Here is a 19,313-nt window from a genome sequence, read left to right as displayed (position 1 = left end):
GCGATGGGACAAGATCAGACTTATAAATAAAACACATTTTGAACTGTAATTGAATGGCTGTTCTAACTCTGTAATATGAAAGAGTTCACTTAACAATGCATTTGTTCCTTTTTTATTTATGTATCTTTAATGTTTGACTTTAATGATTTAGGATTAATCAGTGTTATACTCACTATGATAAGTTTTTTCATCCTTCTTCCCATTGTCTAGATCAAGTTACAATGAAGATGAAGATTCTCTCATTCTGCCACAGCTCCAGAGCCAGCTCCCCTCTCCCTGGTTTTATTGTTTTCTTCCTTACTTTGTATGGTCACAAGATGGAATCAGGTAGGAATCCGCCCTGTGTCTGCTGTTTCTTAGAGGATTTATTTAGGCCCCTGAAGTGTCGTAACAACATGCTTGACATAAAGTCACTGGAACTACTCACAGTGTGTAAACTTAACCACACAGCAAGATCAGCACATTCATTATTCAATTTTTGCTCTGATTCTGTTGCTACTGGGTTATTTTATTTGCTCCTGGGATAGTCCACAGGTCTGTTTCTTCACACAACTATTTTTAAAAGATTGTCAAAGATGCCCAAAGCATAGGGAAGACACTTATTGAAGAGCTTAATAATAACAATAATAAATAATAAAATCAAGTAACGTAGTGGGTTTCAGATGTAAAGAAGATCAGAGCCATAGTTTAAGGCTAATGTGCACAAAAACATAAGAACCAGAACATATTGATGTCATGTGGTTTTTTTAATTGGGCCTGTTAGCTAATACATATATATTAGGTGTAGTATACACCCTATTATTAGGCATTATGTGCATGGTAGTCAGGGCCGGCTCCAGGTTTTTTGCTGCCCCAAGCAAAAAAAAAAAAAAAACCCGGAGTGCTGCCCCTTGAAAAGTGCTGACCCCAAAGGGCCAAAATGCCACCCCTTGAAAAGTGCCACCCCAAGCACATGCTTGGAACGCTGGTGCTTAGAAGCCGGCCCTGATGGTAGTCCTATAATATACATTAGAGAGAGAGAGAGAGAGTTGGGAAGTTAAGTTAACTAAATGTATTATGATCCTCCCACAATTCTGTTCAACAATAACTAATATCCCACAACACTTTACAAATCTGAAGTTAGTGTTCACAATAGAAAATAGGAAGTCTGTCAAAGCCATGAAAGGTGTGTCCTAGCACTGGTTGGGATGTACCTCTACACCCACCTGGTTTGGAATGTGGTATCCATAACAGGGGTAAGGAAGGTACAGAACAACAAGTTAAGAAACTGGTGGGTTGGAGCTTAGGTGATGTATAAAGTGTTTTCTCACTTGTGAATAGCTATGGTATAAACATAAGTGCTTTGGGGGGTGTATTTTTGAGATACACCTTCTGTATAATGCGTGCACGCTGCAAGATAAGAATTGCTTCCCAGGAGGAGGGTACGGATGTCTCCTTTTCATAGTGTACTGTTTTGTCTTTAGCCAATAATTCTGGCTAAGTTTGGTTATTTGGTCTCTTGATCATAAGACATATTAAACCATAATTGTCCAACAATTGACAATAACAATATGGCTATGTCTCAGGAACACCTTGGTGAAAGAACACCAAATATGGCCCACTAACCCTACCCTTATTCCTGGTGAGGCCCAGCAATTTTCATGGCAATGTCAGTAAGCGTGTCAATTTGAGAGCACTTAGAAAAATGGGCTGTTGAATAGTAAGCTTGTCTCAACTATATATCGAGCACGTCCATTCCCAGGTCTCTGCCTCAGTTTCTCTGATGTGTGACTTTGCCAGGGACTGAACACACCTGTCTTCAGCTTCCTAACCCATGTCAGCACTGCGTGCCTGTGCTATGCATTGCATCTACCGATTCTCAGCTCCCTTCTCTGTCCAGTGCTCTGTGCCTGCGCCATGCACCAAGCTTGCCTGTCATCAGCTCCACGCCCCATCTCAGTGCTGTGTGCCTGTGCCATACGCTGAGTCTTGAGTGTTCTTATAACAGAGACACTGTCCTGCTGCCCATGAGCGCTGCTCTCTCTTAAACATTCAGGCCGAAATTTTCCATTCTGGGTGTCTGCTTCTGGCTGAACTTTTTGGAAAGTGTGTATAAAATGGAACCTGTTGGATGTGTCCTTCATATCAAATTCCCACTCTCCTCTGAGCTGCTTTTGTTCTTGTTGTCCTGGTGTATTTTCCAGCAAAATTCACAGTGATTGGACACCAGGATCCTATCACTGCCATCGTGGGTCAGGAAGCTGTGTTACCCTGTCACCTGTCCCCGCCGATGAGCGCTGCAAACATGGAGGTGAGATGGTTCCGATCTCAGTTTTTATCCATTGTGCACCTGTACCGTAATGGGAAGGATCAGTATGAAGGGCAGATGCCAGAGTATCGGGGAAGGACAGAGCTTTTGAAAGCCGGACTCACAAATGGAAACATTCCCTTGAGGATTCTCAATATCAGACGCTCTGATGAAGGACAATACCACTGCTTTGTTGAAGAGGATACTTTTTATAAAGAAACCGTGTTGGAACTGAGAGTAGCAGGTCAGTGGCTTGTGTCAGTTTTATCTTTGTGTGTTCCAGTGGCTTTGTTCTTTCCTATTACAGTAACTGTGACTCCCTGCTTGCAAATTATTTTACAATAACCCTGTGTATCTAAATTTCAGCAAACAGCCACTTTCATACTGGGGAAAATACGCTGAAAACTTTCCCAACATTGATTAAAAACATTTTCAGGATGGTCAAGGTACTTTCTTGCCCAAAAGAAATTCTTGATTGACTCAAAAAGGGGTCCTTGGTTAGGAGGGAAAGGACTTCTGGACATGTGTGGCCTTCCAGTGGCTCTGCATAGAATGTGTGGCTACAGTGGGACTGCCAGTCTTTTATGGCTTTTTTATTGGTTCAGTGTTAATCGTTACTTAGGGATGTAGTTAAATTCAAATGAAGCCTTCTTATTAGCTGAGACTGTATAATGGTGGTAGTGGGAAAGTTATGTATTTAGATAACTCTTAGATAAGGGAGTGCATTTGTCCCATGCTGCTTTGACACTGTAACCAGGAAACAAGTTAGACTTTTAAAAAATGCACATGTATATCTATCCAATGCATTAAAGACCAGATTTTCAAAGAGTTCAGTTCCCATTTAAGTATCTAAAGCAGTGGTTTTCAACCTTGTGTCATTTGCAGACCCCTAAACATTTCAATTGGAGGTGCAGACCCCTTTGGAAATATTAGACATAGTCTGTGGACCCCCAGGGATCCACGGATCACAGGTTGAAAACCACTGGTCTATGGTAATGACAGCCTTTTGTGGACCCCTTAGACATACAGGTTAAAACCACTGATCTAAATGAAGTGGTCATATCTCCAGAGGTGCTCAGCACTCAGTTGCTCCTGTGTTGAGACAACAATATTTCCCACTGACTCAATGACACTATTTTAAATATTTGTTCACATTTTTGTGTGTCCATGAGCATTGGGATTTCAGAAATTCCAGAATCAGTTATACCGTCTACTGATAACCCAGATGAATAAGTGCTTTCTGGTGTGAGTAAGGGATCCACAAACTGTCCCTCATCCCTTATGCTTTAGAAATGATTTCATGGAATTAACACCTTTCTGTATTTCCCCTTAGGTCTGGGCTCTGCTCCTCTCATCTCTGTTGAGGGTCACCAGGATGGAGGGATCCAGGTGGTTTGTCGATCAGCTGGTTGGTACCCAGAGCCCAAAGTGCTATGGAGAGATCTCAGTGGGCGGCGTTTACCATCACTCTCTGAAGTAATATCCCAAAGGGATAATGGCCTGTTTGAAACAGAAACTGCTCTCATTGTAAAAGAACATTCAAACCAAAACTTGTCCTGTTGCATCAGGAACACCGTTCTCAATCAAGAAAAGGAATCAGCAGTTTATATAGCAGGTCAGTTACCATCCAAACGCCACACTGAACTCACCAGCACTAGAAAGGAAACAAAACATAGGAAACAAAGAACTGAAGCATCTCTGGTGAATATTTCATAATCTGCATACAAACAAAAGAGATGGGAGGCTGGTGTCTTTATGGGGTCAAAGTTCAGGCAATTTGATTACCTTAATTGTGAATATTCAGATTATCAAAGGTTTAAATTGCACATACATTCAATCTTTAATCTGACTTTCCTGAGATTCTAACAAACAAAACAAAGAACCTTTCAGTGTTTTTGAGAGGAAATAGTCACTCAACCCTTGGACACAGTGTGCTTCTGCAACCTTAAATTCACCTTCATGTTTTGAATGTGGTAATTTTTATAGTGTGGCTTGTTTGTGATCTTTTCACTTCACCAACGCATTGTTTATTATTTGTTGTATGAAATGTCACCTAACTCCTGTTGTTGTTTCTTTTCATGTTCAGTTAGACTTGTGCTTCTTCAGTCATTTTGGTCCGGATCCACAAAGAGACTCACTTTGACCTTGCCCTCGCACAAAAAGTTTCACTGATTAGCTATTTAATTAATTAACGCAACCAGCTTTTCTGAACACTTTTATACAAGTTTTCAAGTGTCCTATATTGATTTAGCTTGTCAATTCCTTACTGACTTAAGCTAAATGGAGGTAGGATACTATTAAGCTAATTTACAATTTAAGGTTTTATGCATAAATGTAGTTAAATTGGTGCAACCCTCTTTTGAAGTCAACTATTGAACCAATTTAAGAATGGCCACCTGAAAGAGTTGCACAAGTTTCACTAAATCAGTGCACAAGCCATGTGCAGAGAAGGTCTTCAACACATTTGAAAATTTCACCCTAGTTAGATGATTCAATCCCTGTGAACACAGGGACAGCAAAAGAAGATTAATTAATTTTCTGCACAAATGTTTGCAGGAATTGTAATTATGATCCCTCCAAATATTTTGGGGGTAATAGTGATTTTTTCAAAAATATTGTAATTAATCTGGCCATTTCTGAATGTTGCCAAACACTGAGAGCCAAATTCTTTGCTGACTTAACTCTATTGAAGTCAGTGGGGTTTTATGAGCAGAGAACTTGCACTTGAACTCTCTGACCTTCTGAATAGCAGTGAATCCAATCAGGCCTGTTTATTCAAGGATAAATCTGTATTGAAGCTGTGGTGGGTGGAGCCATTTTTAAAATCTGTTTCTGGTCTTTTGCGTAGCATAGACAGACACAGGTTCTGGAACCAGGGGTGCGGGTGGTGCTGCTGCATCCCCTGGCTTGAAGCGGTTTCCATCAAATCCAAGGTTTACAGTTTGTTTCAAGGTTCTCAGCACCCCCACTATGCAAATTGTTCCAGCACCCCTGTAGACAGGCCCATGTTTTCACTCTTGTTTGACAGAAATCCCTCTGGGGACTATGTATGGATTTATATGGAATAAAAACATCTGATTCTAGTGACCGCTTCCATACTAAGGCAAGTCCTGGTGTTTTGCTTTTCAGATCCATTTTTCCCAAGGGTGAATCCCTGGATGGTGGCTCTGAGTGTGATCCTGGGGATTTTGTTTGGTTTCACTGGCTTCACTGTTTGTCTCTTTAAAATGAAAGGTAAATATTAGAGGGAGACATATATTGTAAATATAGTTTTTATCCTAATAAGTGAATAAGGGCAATTTAGGAATTTAACATTATAAAGACATGTGACCTGCTGATCTTGTCCTAAATAAAGGAGAAGAATGCATATGAATTCATTGATAGAGGGTGGGTGGGGAGGAGAACTGGTGGGAGGAGAGTATCAAGGAATAGAACTGAGCCAGAAAATCAGATCATAGCAACATGCATCTGAAGAAGTGGTTCTTTTACCCATGAAAGTTTATGCCCAAATAAAGCTGTTAGGCTTTAAGGTGCCACCGGACTCCTCATTGTTTTTGTGGATACAGACTAACACGGCTACCCCCCTGATACTTGAGATTATAGCAGATACAGCTGCATTCTGCTTGGTCCTCCATCTCCCCCTGTTCCAATGCTCAGGGGGTACTGGTGTCCATCTCTGATTCCACTTGAGACAAGTGGAGTGCCTAGGCTCTCATATCTGTACTTAAAATATCTCTTTTGCTAATAAAGTGCAGTGCATTGAGATTATAGTGATGGGCCCCATAGAGATGCCCCGGTGGTAAGTCTGTTAACACATTTGTTCCTTGGTTAGGGAGAAAATCATAGCCACTTTCATGTAACTCAGACACACCTGTCCATAACCCTGGTCAATTTCATGCATAAAGAATGCCTTTGGCCAACTTCAACATAAATCAGACACATCCCTCTATGATCCCAGTGAATTCTATACATAGTCTAACGCTGTTTGATGACAAAAGGACATAATAATAATTTATATTTATTTCTGTATTTTTAAGGGAAACTTACTGAAGAAGTTGGTAAGTTTCAGTTTCCCTTTTTGCACAAATACAGTTTTTGTATACACTTACACAGTTGTATATTGACCTGTTTGTTTCTTTTGTTTGATTTATTTTATGTGTATTCTTGTGTGTGTGTATGAGCATGTTAGTCTAGGTTTAAAAAATCTGGGGACAGTTTAAATTAGATAAACTTCATGCCAAAATGTTATTGGAGGAGTGACGGGGAAGATAAGTAAGACAAAAGAGGAAGTTGAATAGAAAGCCTTAACTTTCATATTGATGATACAGTGAAATAACATATAAGGGAAGGGAAGCTCATAATAAACTTATATATTTATTTCTGTTTATTGTTTAGGGAAACGAAATGTAGAAATTGGTAAGTGTCATTATCCCCCTTTGACAAGAAAACTTTTGTACAAAATTGGATCCTCAGATGGTAGTTTCTTTAATTGGTATGGAGTTGTTTGCTTTTAAATTTAACTTTTAAAATTTTATTGCAACATGAAACCTGTTTTTGTTTGTTTGCTTGATTTTTTGGGAGGCGTGTGCATGTTTGTTTTTTAATGTAACTTTATAGAACGTGGGGAAAGACTAAATTGGATACATTTCACACCAACTTGAAAAATTAATAAGAAATAGAATCACAGACTAGAGTTTAAGACCAGAAAACACCACCAGATCCTGTAGTCTGAAATAATCTTTTAGCCTTAACTATCATATTAATGATAAAGGGAAATAAAACAAGATGAGGGTAACACACCACAAAAACTGATGTTTATTTCTTTTTCTTTTATGGGAAATGTGATGCAGAAATTGGTAAGTCTCATTCACCTCCCTCTGAGGAGAAAACTTTTGTGCAACGTTGGATCTTTTGTGGGGGTTTCTCTTGAATTTTTGTGTAGTTGGTTCATTTTTAATTTAACTTTTTAAAGGAAATGGGGGCAAGACTGAACCTGAGGAATTTCAAACCAAAATGTAACCTGAAGTGTTTTACTCAACAAAAATGAGTTTTGTATTGGGATGATCCCCCCAGACTCTCCCGGTTGAATAGAAATAATCTCTGAGCCTTTACATCAATAATTCTAAAACCAAGAATTAGAATAGAATTAATGGAGATATCCTATCTCCTAGAACTGGAAGGGACCTTGAAAGGTCATCAATTCCAGCCCCCTGCCTTCACTAGCAGGACCAAGTACTGATTTTGCCCCAGATCCCTAAGTGGTCCTCTCAAGGGATGAGCTCACAACCCTGGGTTTAGCAGGCCAATGCTCAAACCACTGAGCTATCCCTCCCCCACAAAGACATGTAACTTGTAAAAGAAGGAGCAAGTGACACCTAAGGGTATGTCTACACTACGGGATTAATCCGAATTTAGATAATTCGGATTTGAGAAACAGGTTGTATAAAGTCGAAATGAGTGCGGCCACACTAGCACAGTAATTCGGTGGTGTGCGTCCAAGTACCGGGGCTAGCGTCGATTTCTGCACCGTTGCACTGTGGGTAGCAATTCCATAGCTATCCCATAGTTCCCGCAGTCTCCTGCGCCCATTGGGATTGTGGGTTAAGATCCCAGTGCCTGATGGGACAAAAAACATCGTCGCAGGTGGTTCTGGGTACAGCCTCACTTCCTCCCTCCCTCCCTCCCTGCATGAAAGCAACGGACGGCAGACAACCATTTTCGCGCCTTTTTTCCTGGGTGGGTGAACACTGCAGACTCCATACCACGGCAAGCATGGAGCCCGCTGAGGTCAAGACAGCACTCATGAATATTGCAAACACCTTGCGCGTTCTCGTGGAGTTTATGCTCAGCCAGGACCAGAAAAACGAGGCGAGGAGGCAGCGGCGGCGGCAGCGCAGCGACAAGCATGATGAGGACATGGACACGGACACGGACACAGAATTCAGTGAAACCACAGGCCCCGGTGCTTTGGAGATCATGTTGTTAATGGGGCAGATTCTATCCATGGAACGCCGATTCTGGGCAAGGGAAACAAGCACAGACTGGTGGGACCGCATAGTGTTGCAGGTCTGGGACGATTCCCAGTGGCTGCGGAACTTTCGCATGCGTAAGGGCACTTTCATGGAACTTTGTGACTTGCTGTCTCCTGCCCTGAAACGCCAGAATACCAAGATGAGAGCAGCCCTCACAGTTGAGAAGCGCGTGGCGATAGCCCTGTGGAAGCTTGCAACGCCAGACAGCTACCGGTCAGTCGGGAATCAATTTGGAGTGGGCAAATCTACGGTGGGGGCTGCTGTGATGCAAGTAGCCAAAGCAATCACTCAGGTGCTGCTACGAAAGTTAGTGACTCTGGGAAATGTGCAGGCTATAGTGGATGGTTTTGCTGCAATGGGATTCCCTAACTGTGGTGGGGCAATAGACGGAACCCATATCCCTATCTTGGCACCGGAGCACCAAGCCACCGAGTACATAAACCGCAAGGGGTACTTTTCAATGGTGCTGCAAGCACTTGTGGATCACAAGGGACGTTTCACCAACATCAACGCGGGCTGGGCGGGAAGGGTTCATGACGCTCGCGTCTTCAGGAACACTACTCTGTTTAAAGGGCTGCAGCAAGGGACTTACTTTCCGGACCAGAAAATAACCGTTGGGGATGTTGAAATGCCCATAGTTATTCTTGGGGACCCAGCCTACCCCTTAATGCCATGGCTTATGAAGCCATACACAGGCAGCCTGGACAGGAGTCAGGAGCTGTTTAACTACAGGCTAAGCAAGTGCAGAATGGTGGTAGAATGTGCATTTGGCCGTTTAAAAGGTTGCTGGCGTTCATTATTGACTCGCTCTGACCTCAGCCAAAGAAATCTCCCCATTGTTATTTCTGCTTGCTGTGTGCTCCACAATCTCTGTGAAAGTAAGGGGGAGACCTTTATGGCGGGGTGGGAGGCTGAGGCAAATCGCCTGGCTGCTGATTACGCGCAGCCAGACACCAGGGCGATTAGAAGATCACACCATGAAGCGCTGTGCATCAGAGAAGCTTTGAAAACCAGTTTCATGGCTGGCCAGGCTACCGTGTGAAATATCTGTTTGTTTCTCCTTCATGAAAACCCTCCCCCTTTACTGACTGATTTTCTGTAAGGAACCCACCCTGCCCCTTCCCCCAGCTTTCTTTCAAACCAAATAAAGTCACTATCATTTAAAAATCATTTATTCTTTATTAATAGATTAGAAAAAGAGGGAGGGAACCCGGGTGGTATTTGGGAGGAGGATTGCTGGGAAGGAAAAAGCCACAAAGAAAAGGTTAAAAAAATGACAGCCTTTTGCTTGGGCTGTCTACTGGGGTGGAATGGGAAGGTGTACGGAGCCTCCCCCCCCGCGTTCTTACACGTCTGGGTGAGGAGGATACGGAACATGGGGAGGGGGGAGGGTGGAACAGGGGCTGAAGCGGCAGTCTGTTTTCCAGCAGCCGTTCCTGAACCTCCACCAGACGCCGGAGCAGCCCCAGCGTTGCATCCTTCATCCTCTGGTCTTCCTGCCGCCATCTCTCATCTCGATCGTCTCTCCTCTCCTCACGTTGGTCCCTCCTCTCCTCACGTTGGTCCCTCCTCTCCTCACGTTCACTGACTTCTTTCCTATACTTTGAAACTGTTTCCTTCCACTCATTCAGATGAGCTCTGTCACTCCTGCTGGATTGCATAATTTCAGAAAACATGTCCTCCCGCGTCTTCTTCTTACGACGCCTTATCTGTGATAACCTTCGGGATGGAGAAGGGAGGCTTGAGGAATTTGCAGCTGCTGTAGGGAGGGGAAAAAAGAGAGAATTGTTTTAAAAGCTACATTTTGCAGAACAATGCTTATACTCTTTCACGGTGACCAACACTGTTCACATTACATAGCACATGTGATTTCTGTGCAAGGTCGCATTTTGCCTCTTAATGCTGAGTGCTTGTGGCTTTGCTGCTAGAGATCACAGGTCTGGGCAACAGAATTCGGCTTGCATGCGGCCATGGTAAGCCATTGTTTTACAGCTTCTGCACCCTCCTTTCCCACATACCAAGCATAGCCTGTAGAGTGCTGCAGAAGCCTGGCCAATCTCAGCCAGTTGGGGGGGGGGCAGTGTGGGGGGGCTTGTCTGGACCCCTTCAGGCAAGTAGAGTGCTGCGGTTTTTCTGTTAACATTCAGCAGCACCAGAAAACAAACTAACCCCCCCCCCGCCATGAATTCTCTGGGATGATCACGGTACCCCTCCCCCCACCGCATGGCTGGTATCAGGGAAGATCCCTGCAGGCACCAAACTACCCCCCCCCCCCGCCGCCGACCCCCCCCTCGCCATGAATTCTCTGGGATGATCACGGTACCCCTCCCCCCACCGCATGGCTGGTATCAGGGAAGATCCCTGCAGGCACCAAACTACCCCCCCCCCGCCGCCGACCCCCCCCCCGCCATGAATTCTCTGGGATGATCACGGTACCCCTCCCCCCACCGCATGGCTGGTATCAGGGAAGATCCCTGCAGGCACCAAACTACCCCCCCCCGCCGCCGACCCCCCCCCTCGCCATGAATTCTCTGGGATGATCACGGTACCCTCCCCCCACCGCGTGGCTGGTAACAGGGAAGATCCCTGCTAGCCAAACGCGGAAAACTTCAGGGCCAATTTCCCATCTGCGCTTGGCTAACTGCAGGGAAGGATTTATTTTCCGCCACAGGCAAACAGCCCAGTAGGAACTGCAGGGAAGGATTTATTTTCCGCCACAGGCAAACAGCCCAGTAGGAACGGCCACCTCTGTCCCCTTAATTAAGTTCCCGTATTTCAACCAGGTTACCAGGAGTGATATCACTCTCCTGAGGATTACACAACAAGATAAAGAACGGATGTTGCTTGAATGCCAGCAAACACCGGGACCATACGCTGCCAGGCTTTGTCAGGCAATAATACCAGATTACTTGCTGCAAGCATGGCGTGGTCAAGTGTCCTACCATGGAGGAGGGAATAAGGATGCACTGCCCAGAAACCTTCTGGCAAGGCTTTCGGAGTACCTCCAGGAGAGCTTCATGGAGATGTCCCTGGAGGATTTCCGCTCCATCCCCAGACACGTTAACAGACTTTTCCAGTAGCTACAGACTTTTCCAGTAGCTGAACTGACGGCGAATGCAAAGTCAGGCAAAGTAATCATTAAAAACCGTTTGCTTTTAAAACAAGTTTTATATTTTAAAAGGTAAACTCACCTGAGGTTCCTTCCATGGGGTCAGAGTCTTGGGTACTGGCTTGGGAGGCTTGGGAGGGTACTTCAGTCAGGGTGATAAAAAGATCCTGGCTGTTGGGGAGAATGGAGTGCTGTGTGCTCTCTGCAAGCTCATCCTCCTCCTCCTCCTCCTCTACCCCATCGGCAGAATCCTCAGGCGTCGAGACTATCCCCGACCCAGAATCCACGAACAAAGGTGGGGTAGTGGTGGCAGCCCCCCCTAGAATTGCATGCAGCTCGGCGTAGTAGCGGCATGTCCGCGGCTCTGACCCGGAGCGACCGTTTGCCTCCTTTGTTTTTTGATAGGCTTGTCTGAGCTCCTTGACCTTCACGCGGCACTGCTCAGAGTCCCTATTGTGGCCTCTCTCCATCATGCCCTTGGAAATTTTTTCAAAAGTTTTTGCATTTCGTCTTTTAGAACGAAGTTCTGCAAGCACTGAATCCTCTCCCCATACAGCGATCAGATCCAGTACCTCCCTCACGGTCCATGCTGGTGCTCTTTTTCGATTATCAGCCTGCATGGTTACCTGTGCTGATGAGGTATCTGTGGTCACCTGTGCTCTCCACGCTGGGCAAACAGGAAATGAAGTTCAAATGTTCGCGGGGCTTTTCCTGTCTACCTGGCCAGTGCATCCGAGTTCGGATTGCTGTCCAGAGCGGTCACAATGATGCACTGTGGGATAGCTCCCGGAGGCCAATACCATCGAATTGCGGCCACACTAACCCTAATTCGAATTGCTAAAATCGATTTTGGCGCTACTCCGCTCGTTGGGGTGGAGTACAGAAATCGATTTAAAGGGCCCTTTACATCGAATTAAATGGCGTCGTTGTGTGGACGGTTACAGGGTTAATTCGAATTAAAGCTGATAAATCCGAATTAAAGTCGTAGTGTAGACCAGGATACAGATAAGATACAGTGCACTCTGACACTATGGGCACGTCTACAAGCAAAAACAAAATCAAACAACTGCAGCAGCTCAAACGTGTCTGCACTGCAATTTTATAGCCAGGCAGCCCAAGCCCCATGGGCCTGAGTCTGCTGATCCAGGCCAATCTCTGGCCTTTTATTGCAGTGTAAACATACCCTCGGGGGCTAAGCCCGATAGAAGTGCCTCTGTGGAAGCTCAGTAAATAAATGCTCATAATCTGCAGAGAGGAAACAAATTTACAGCAATTTTAAAGCTTCAAAACAAAGTTCTTTTTGAGTCATCAATTGTCAAAACTTACTGACTGTAAAATCTCTCTGCCCAGCATTCCATAACTCAGACAGAGCCCCACACATGCCTAGTGAATTTCATACATATCAGATTAAGTCCTTTAACTGTGTACCAATGCAGAAAGAAGTTCTGAATAATCATTAATATTTATTTCTGTACTTTTTAAAGGGAAACTTACTGCAGCACTTGGTAAGTGTCATTTCTCCTCTTTCCACAGCTATAGCTTGATTAGGGTGGGAATTTTGGATTGGTTGTGTGCATACTTGTGTGTTTCTTTAGTTTTATTTATTTTTATTAATGTGGTGTAAGGCTAAGATTGATGATTTTCACACCACATGCAAAAAGCAACACACAATTAAAAGAAAGCGGTTTATACAGAAATGAGTTCTCAGTCTTAACTTCAATACTGACAATACTGAGAAATGACACGAGATAAATGTCATATAAAGAAAACAACAATTTGAACAGAAATAATCACTCAGACTTTACCTTAATGTTGACAGCCTAATGTAATAAAGACATGGAATCTATAAAAGGGGAAAATTAAACCTTTTCACCTTTGTGGTAAGACTTCAGTATCTCTAAATAGATTTGTTTCTATTAACCAAAAAAAATAGCAAATACACAAGTCATTTTATCTAAGTATATCTATTTGTAACTTAATTTTTCTCCATAATTGTAAATCTTTACAAATAATTATTAAGGTTGTGACCCTGCAAAGTTTCATGCACGTAACCTGGAAATCTAGCTTTGCAAAATATTTTTAAAATGTCACAAAGGCTTTAATTTCAAATGCTTGAAAAGGACCTATTCATTTGTTTGGGGATTTATTTATTTTAAATTCTGATTAACACTTTCTGTTTACTAAAATGAAAAACTTGATAAATGAAAAAAGATATTTTTAATAATGTATTTGATTTGAAAAAAAATCAAAATATTTCACAAAAGACAGAAAATGATGATAGTACTGACAATTTTTTGAAAAAAAAAACAAAACTGTAAAACAAAAAAAACCCACAAAATATTTCTCTGAGAAAGGTCATTTTTAAAAGAAAACTTGTTTATTGTAATTTATTATAGAATCATAGAATCATAGAATATCAGAGTTGGAAGGGACCTCAAGAGGTCATCTAGTCCAACCCCCTGCTCAAAGCAGGACCAATTCCCAGCTAAATCATCCCAGCCAGGGCTTTGTCAAGCCAGGCCTTAAAAACCTCCAAGGAAGGAGACTCCACCACCTCTCTAGGTAACACATTCCAGTGCTTTACCACCCTCCTAGTGAAATAGTGTTTCCTAATATACAACCTGGACCTCCCCCACTGCAACTTGAGACCATTGCTCCTTGTTCTGTCATCTGCCACCACTGAGAACAGCCGAGCTCCATCCTCTTTGGAACCTCGCTTCAGGTAGTTGAAGGCTGCTATCAAATCCCCCCTCATTCTTCTCTTCTGAAGACTAAACAATCCCAGTTCCCTCAGCCTCTCCTCATAAGTCATGTGCTCCAGACCCCTAATCATTTTTGTTGCTCTCCGTTGGACTCTTTCCAATTTTTCCACATCCTTCTTGTAGTGTGGGGCCCAAAACTGGACACAATATTCCAGATGAGGCCTCACCAATGTCGAATAAAGGGGAACGATCACGTTCTTCGATCTGCTGGCAATGCCCCTACTTATACAGCCCAAAATGCCGTTAGCCTTCTTGGCAACAAGAGCACACTGTTGACTCATATCCAGCTTCTTGTCCACTGTGATCCATAGGTCCTTTTCTGCAGAACTGCTACCTAGCCATTCAGTCCCTAGTCTGTAGCAGTGCATGGGATTCTTCCGTCCTAAGTGCAGGACTCTGCACTTGTCCTTGTTGAACCTCATCAGGTTTTTTTTGGCCCAATCCTCTAATTTGTCTAGGTCCCTCTGTATCCGATCCCTACCCTAGTGTATTTACCACGCCTCCTAGTTTAGTGTCATCTGCAAACCTGCTGAGAGTGCAGTCCACACCATCCTCCAGATCATTAATAAAGATATTAAACAAAACCGGCCCCAGGACCGACCCTTGGGGCACTCCGCTTGAAACAGGCTGCCAACTAGACATGGAGCCATTGATCACTACCCGTTGAGCCGTTATTTTTCTAGCCTCATGTTTTCTTTGCTGCGTCTGAGTAGAACCTATTGAACTCAAAGGAATTACCCATATACATAGAAGCATAGAAATGTAGGGCTGCAGGGGACCTATAAGTCAACAAGTCCAACCTCCTGCATTGAGGCAGGACCGAGTAAACCCTTAGACCATCTCTGACAGGTGTTTGTCCAACCTGTTCTGAAAAACCTCCAGTGATGGGATTCGACAACCTCTCTTGGAAGCCTATTCCGGATCTTATCTACTCTTAGAAAGTTTTCCCTAAGATCTACTCCTGACTGCATACTCACCACTCCATTATCCAAGTCGTTAATAGAAATACTGAATAGTACCAGACTGAGGACAGACCCCTGCAGGACCCCACTAGCTACACAAACTTAAATATGTTAATCTGTCTTTGTAAGATCAGGACCTATGCATTTAGCTTTGCTCCCACGGAACTAAATGGGAGATTTGCTATTGACCTCAATGGTTGAATGATCAGGCCTTTTTTACCAGGTATTTTACAACATAACTGTAGCATGTCAGTAGGGAAACTGCGATTGTAATGTGTTAATAGTTACGTAGGTAATGGGACTTCTTATAATAGAAAAATATTTTAAACCTGTAGTCACTAGAGGCTCGTCTTCATTGCAGAATTAGTCCTGATGATCTGCACCTGTGTCTGAGCAACTGGGTTAGTGTCACCCAGGTGTGAGTGTCCCCGTGCAAAGCCCCACCCAAGTCATACCCAGATTGCTGTGTCCACAATGGTGCTGTACTCACCCAGGGCGTCGCATGGGACTTGCTATCTAAGCTGCCTCCAGAAATCTTTTAATGCTTGTGTCAGTGTGAGGTCATAGAAATGTAGGGCTGGAAGGGATCTGAAGAGGTCATCTAGTCCAAACCCCCTGCACTGAGTCAGGATTAAATATATCTAGGTAAAGTCCCCTACTATATCTATGCTTCTGCTGCCCATTTCCCTATATTTGCAAGCGTTGCTGGTTGTATTGCTTGGATGCATGCAGCAGAGGGTGCCACAATACATCACTGGTTTCATGTATATTCCCCATTGCCCTGCCCCCCCTCCCCCTTGGAATTCAAGTGGCCAGCGAGGAGGGGGCAAGAAAGCAGGAGCAGGGAAAACGGAAGGTTCTTCTGCCCTCAGTTGAAGCTTTGTTATTAAAGCTGACTGCCCCCCCCCCCCAGCACATAACATCCCTAGGACAGCAATGAGATTGGTCCTAAACAGTTGTAATAGTTCCCATAACAGTAATAAATATGGCAGGTTGTATCTTCCCCAGCTGCTAAAATGCTGGTCTCTCTTCTTCATCCTCCTCGTCCATTCTCCCATCTCTTTCCTGAAGAGGTTCTGGGATTCAGGCTTCAGGTCATTCTGGCTATGCCACAAAGCATGTGACGTTTACTCTAGCTCCTGTGGTCCCACTTTGCCTGGTCAAGCACCAGCAACATCCATAGTCAAAAGCCCATCCAGGGGAAAGGGGGCTCTGCTTGGGGCAGTGCCAGGTGCCTGGTTCAGCTCCTGATAGGAAGGGCTCATTCCCAGTGAGTCGTCAGGCTGGGGGATGTGATCCTTGGTTTTATGTGGTTTTGAGGGATTTGATTTTCTCCCTGCACTGCGATTCCCTCTGCTGAAATCCCTTCATTGCCAGCATCTTGGAAATATCCTCTTCGAACAGCAGGTTTTGACTCCATCCCTCCCCAAATTGTGGGTGTTACTGAGCTTGCACCAGAGGTCCACCAGGATCCTCATTTCAGTACCTGACCAGCTGGCAGCATGCTGGAGGGATGATCTCTCAGACAACATCTCTCTGCAAGTACTATGGAAGTGCAGTAGAATTGTAGCAGACCACATGCAATGTTTAAACCATGAACTGGTGTCTATAAACGGGAAGGTGGCTTTCAGTGCAGAAGAAGGGTGTAGGTAGTGGCCAAGGACATACGGCCCAGGAGGAATTGTGGGAAGGCACTGGAGGACTATCACCCCCTGAAGTGATCAGCCTCTATCCACACTGCAAAGTGGGCAGGTAACCAACCTGAGTTAAAGGAGAACCTGGGCTATAGGCTATCCTCCAAGCCTTTCCACTGACCCTGGGTTTAAGCACCATCAAACCTGAGTCAGAATGGTTGTGCATGGGCAGTAAAGAGGTTGGGGCAACAGTCAGGTAAGATCCTGGGATAACTCTGCAGTGAAGCTAAAGCCTTGGAGAGAAACACTCATGCAACCCAGTAGAGGTTCTGATGCTTTATATTCCAGTATACTTCTGGAAGAACTTATAACGTTCTTTTTTCCTCTGTGTATTAGTTTGTACAATATTGAATCATGCAATACTTGTTCAGATCTGTTCTCATCTCTAATTATATGGTTGGTTTTAGGGTGGAGAAGATCTGTAGAACAAGGTAATTAAACATCACATTTTATCAGTGTCCAAATATCAGTTCCCATGAGACAATGTTCCTCTTTCTCCTTGAATGTGGGAGTGGATGTGATAGTTCAGGGCAGACCTCCTCTGCACCTCACAGTGCATCATGAGGAGAGGCAGGGCTTGTGCCTATGTCCTGCCACACCATAATGGATCTATAGCATATTGCATCTACTCTTCCTACCCCTCCACTGCCTGCATGTGCACTGCACCCTGCAGAGATTTGTGACAGCAGCTTCCACTCACTGTACAGATCCAGTGGGACATGCACCTCCACAGCCACTTCTCATGGGGGAGTTTGTTTTATCTCCCTGTGCTGCTGGCCTGTCTCCAATTTCTCTGTTTCTTCCTTCATCTTCTCCCCTATAAAGAAAGCCAATAAACCAGTAGCTCTGCAGTGACCCCACACTGACAGGGTGAGCAGGGACTGTATCTGTGTGCAACACTTGCTCCAGTCTCCAGCAGAGGAACAGAGCCTTGATCCCAGACAGGGGCTCTCCGGTTCCATTATACACATCAGGTATCTCCTGTGATTGGAGCTCTGAGCTTCACTCTTTTCTCCTCTCTCCATCCACCATGATCCCAGTATTCTCCTGTCTTTGGTAAGCAGCACGTCACTTTAGCCTCCCATCACTAGGATGACCATCTCCTTCTTTCCACCTCCCCCCACACTCATAGCTTCTGCCTCATTCTATCATGAACCCCCTCCCCTTGTGCTCACCCCTCTCTCCCTGCCTCATGCTAATGTACTTTTGCGCTGTTACTGCTGCTGAGCAGTGACATTCTGGGCATGTCCAATCCTGGTACTGTGTGGCCTGTTCCCATCTGAGCTGTGACATTTCAGAGCAGGCAGGGTGCAGTGGGGAGGCCCCATAGCAAAGTCCAGCACAGGGGCAGCTGGGACACAGTGAGATTTAAGGTGGGGAGGGGCACAGGAGCTCTGTCAATGTTCACTGAGTTGTACCATCTGCTGGGGCTCCCAGAGTCTCTAGTCCCTTCCCTGGGGAGAGGTGGGAGCAGGAGGGGAAAGATTCAGAGTCTCAGGCCTGGCCCAGCTGATACTTTCACCTGTCACTGACCCCTCTCTGCCACGGGGTGGGGGCGGGACGACTCTCCCCAGCTCTGTGCTGAGATCTCAGAGCTCATGGGTACATCCTGGAGGAAGGAGATTCCCTGAGTCACTCTCCAGCTAGGGCAGATTCTGTCACTGATACAATCAGATTTTACCCCAGGGCCGAGCTCTGCCCCTCACACTCTGATTCTCTCTCCCCAGCGAATGCGACTCTGGATCCAGACACAGCTCATCCCAGACTGGTCCTGTCTGAGGATCGGAAAAGTGTGAGATGGGGAGACACACGGCAGCATCTGCCTGACAACCCTGAGAGATTTGACTCTGATCTCTGTGTGCTGGGCTGTGAGGGATTCACCTCGGGGAGACATTGCTGGGAGGTGGAGGTGGGGGGTGGGGAAAGCTGGGCTGTGGGGGCGGCCAGAGAGTCTGTGGGGAGGAAGGGACGGATCAGCCGTAGCCCTGAGGGGGGGATCTGGGCTGTGCAGTGCTGGTGGGGGGGTCAGTTCCGGGCTCTCACCGACCCTGAGGCCCCCCTGCCCCTGCCCCGCATCCCCAGCAGGATCCGGGTTTGTCTGGACTGTGACCGGGGGCAGGTGACATTTATCGATGCTGGTGAAGAGACCTTGATCTTCACTTTCCTGTCGGGCCCCATCCCTGGGGAGAGAATCCGACCCTGGCTCTGGGTGGGGTCGGGAGCCCAGCTCATATTGTGTCCCTGAGGTGGGGGGAGGAATATCCCACTGGGGGCTCTGAAATCAGCCTCTCTGGCCTCACACTCCCCAGTCTCTATGATTTTGGAGTACTCCTGTCTACCCAACCCTCTGGCCTCTTAACTCTGACTTCTGGAAGCTCCTCCCCGTCCCTGCAGCCCCAGGGATGGGAGGGGGGAAGAACCCCTGGGGCTGCAGTAGGAGCAGAGGGGCCCTGAGGGGCAGATATGG

The 19,313-nt window shown here is 45.3% G+C and overlaps 1 protein-coding gene across 1 annotated transcript; it reads left to right on the top strand.

Annotated features, from left to right (window-relative positions):
- The first annotated feature begins 227 nt into the window (after positions 1 to 227).
- Positions 228 to 19,091, top strand: LOC128847367 (butyrophilin subfamily 1 member A1-like). Its single transcript, XM_054046756.1, has 8 exons — positions 228 to 327; positions 2,184 to 2,531; positions 3,621 to 3,902; positions 5,417 to 5,521; positions 6,325 to 6,345; positions 12,913 to 12,933; positions 17,254 to 17,277; positions 18,574 to 19,091. Exons 1-8 carry the CDS (start codon positions 228 to 230, stop codon positions 19,089 to 19,091), a joined length of 1,419 nt encoding a protein of 472 aa, XP_053902731.1.
- The last annotated feature ends 222 nt before the right edge of the window (positions 19,092 to 19,313 follow it).

The sequence above is a fragment of the Malaclemys terrapin genome, chromosome 13 (genome assembly GCF_027887155.1).
Source record: "Malaclemys terrapin pileata isolate rMalTer1 chromosome 13, rMalTer1.hap1, whole genome shotgun sequence".
NCBI classification, from domain to species: Eukaryota; Metazoa; Chordata; order Testudines; family Emydidae; genus Malaclemys; species Malaclemys terrapin.
This window is presented reverse-complemented; position numbering and strand designations above follow the sequence as displayed.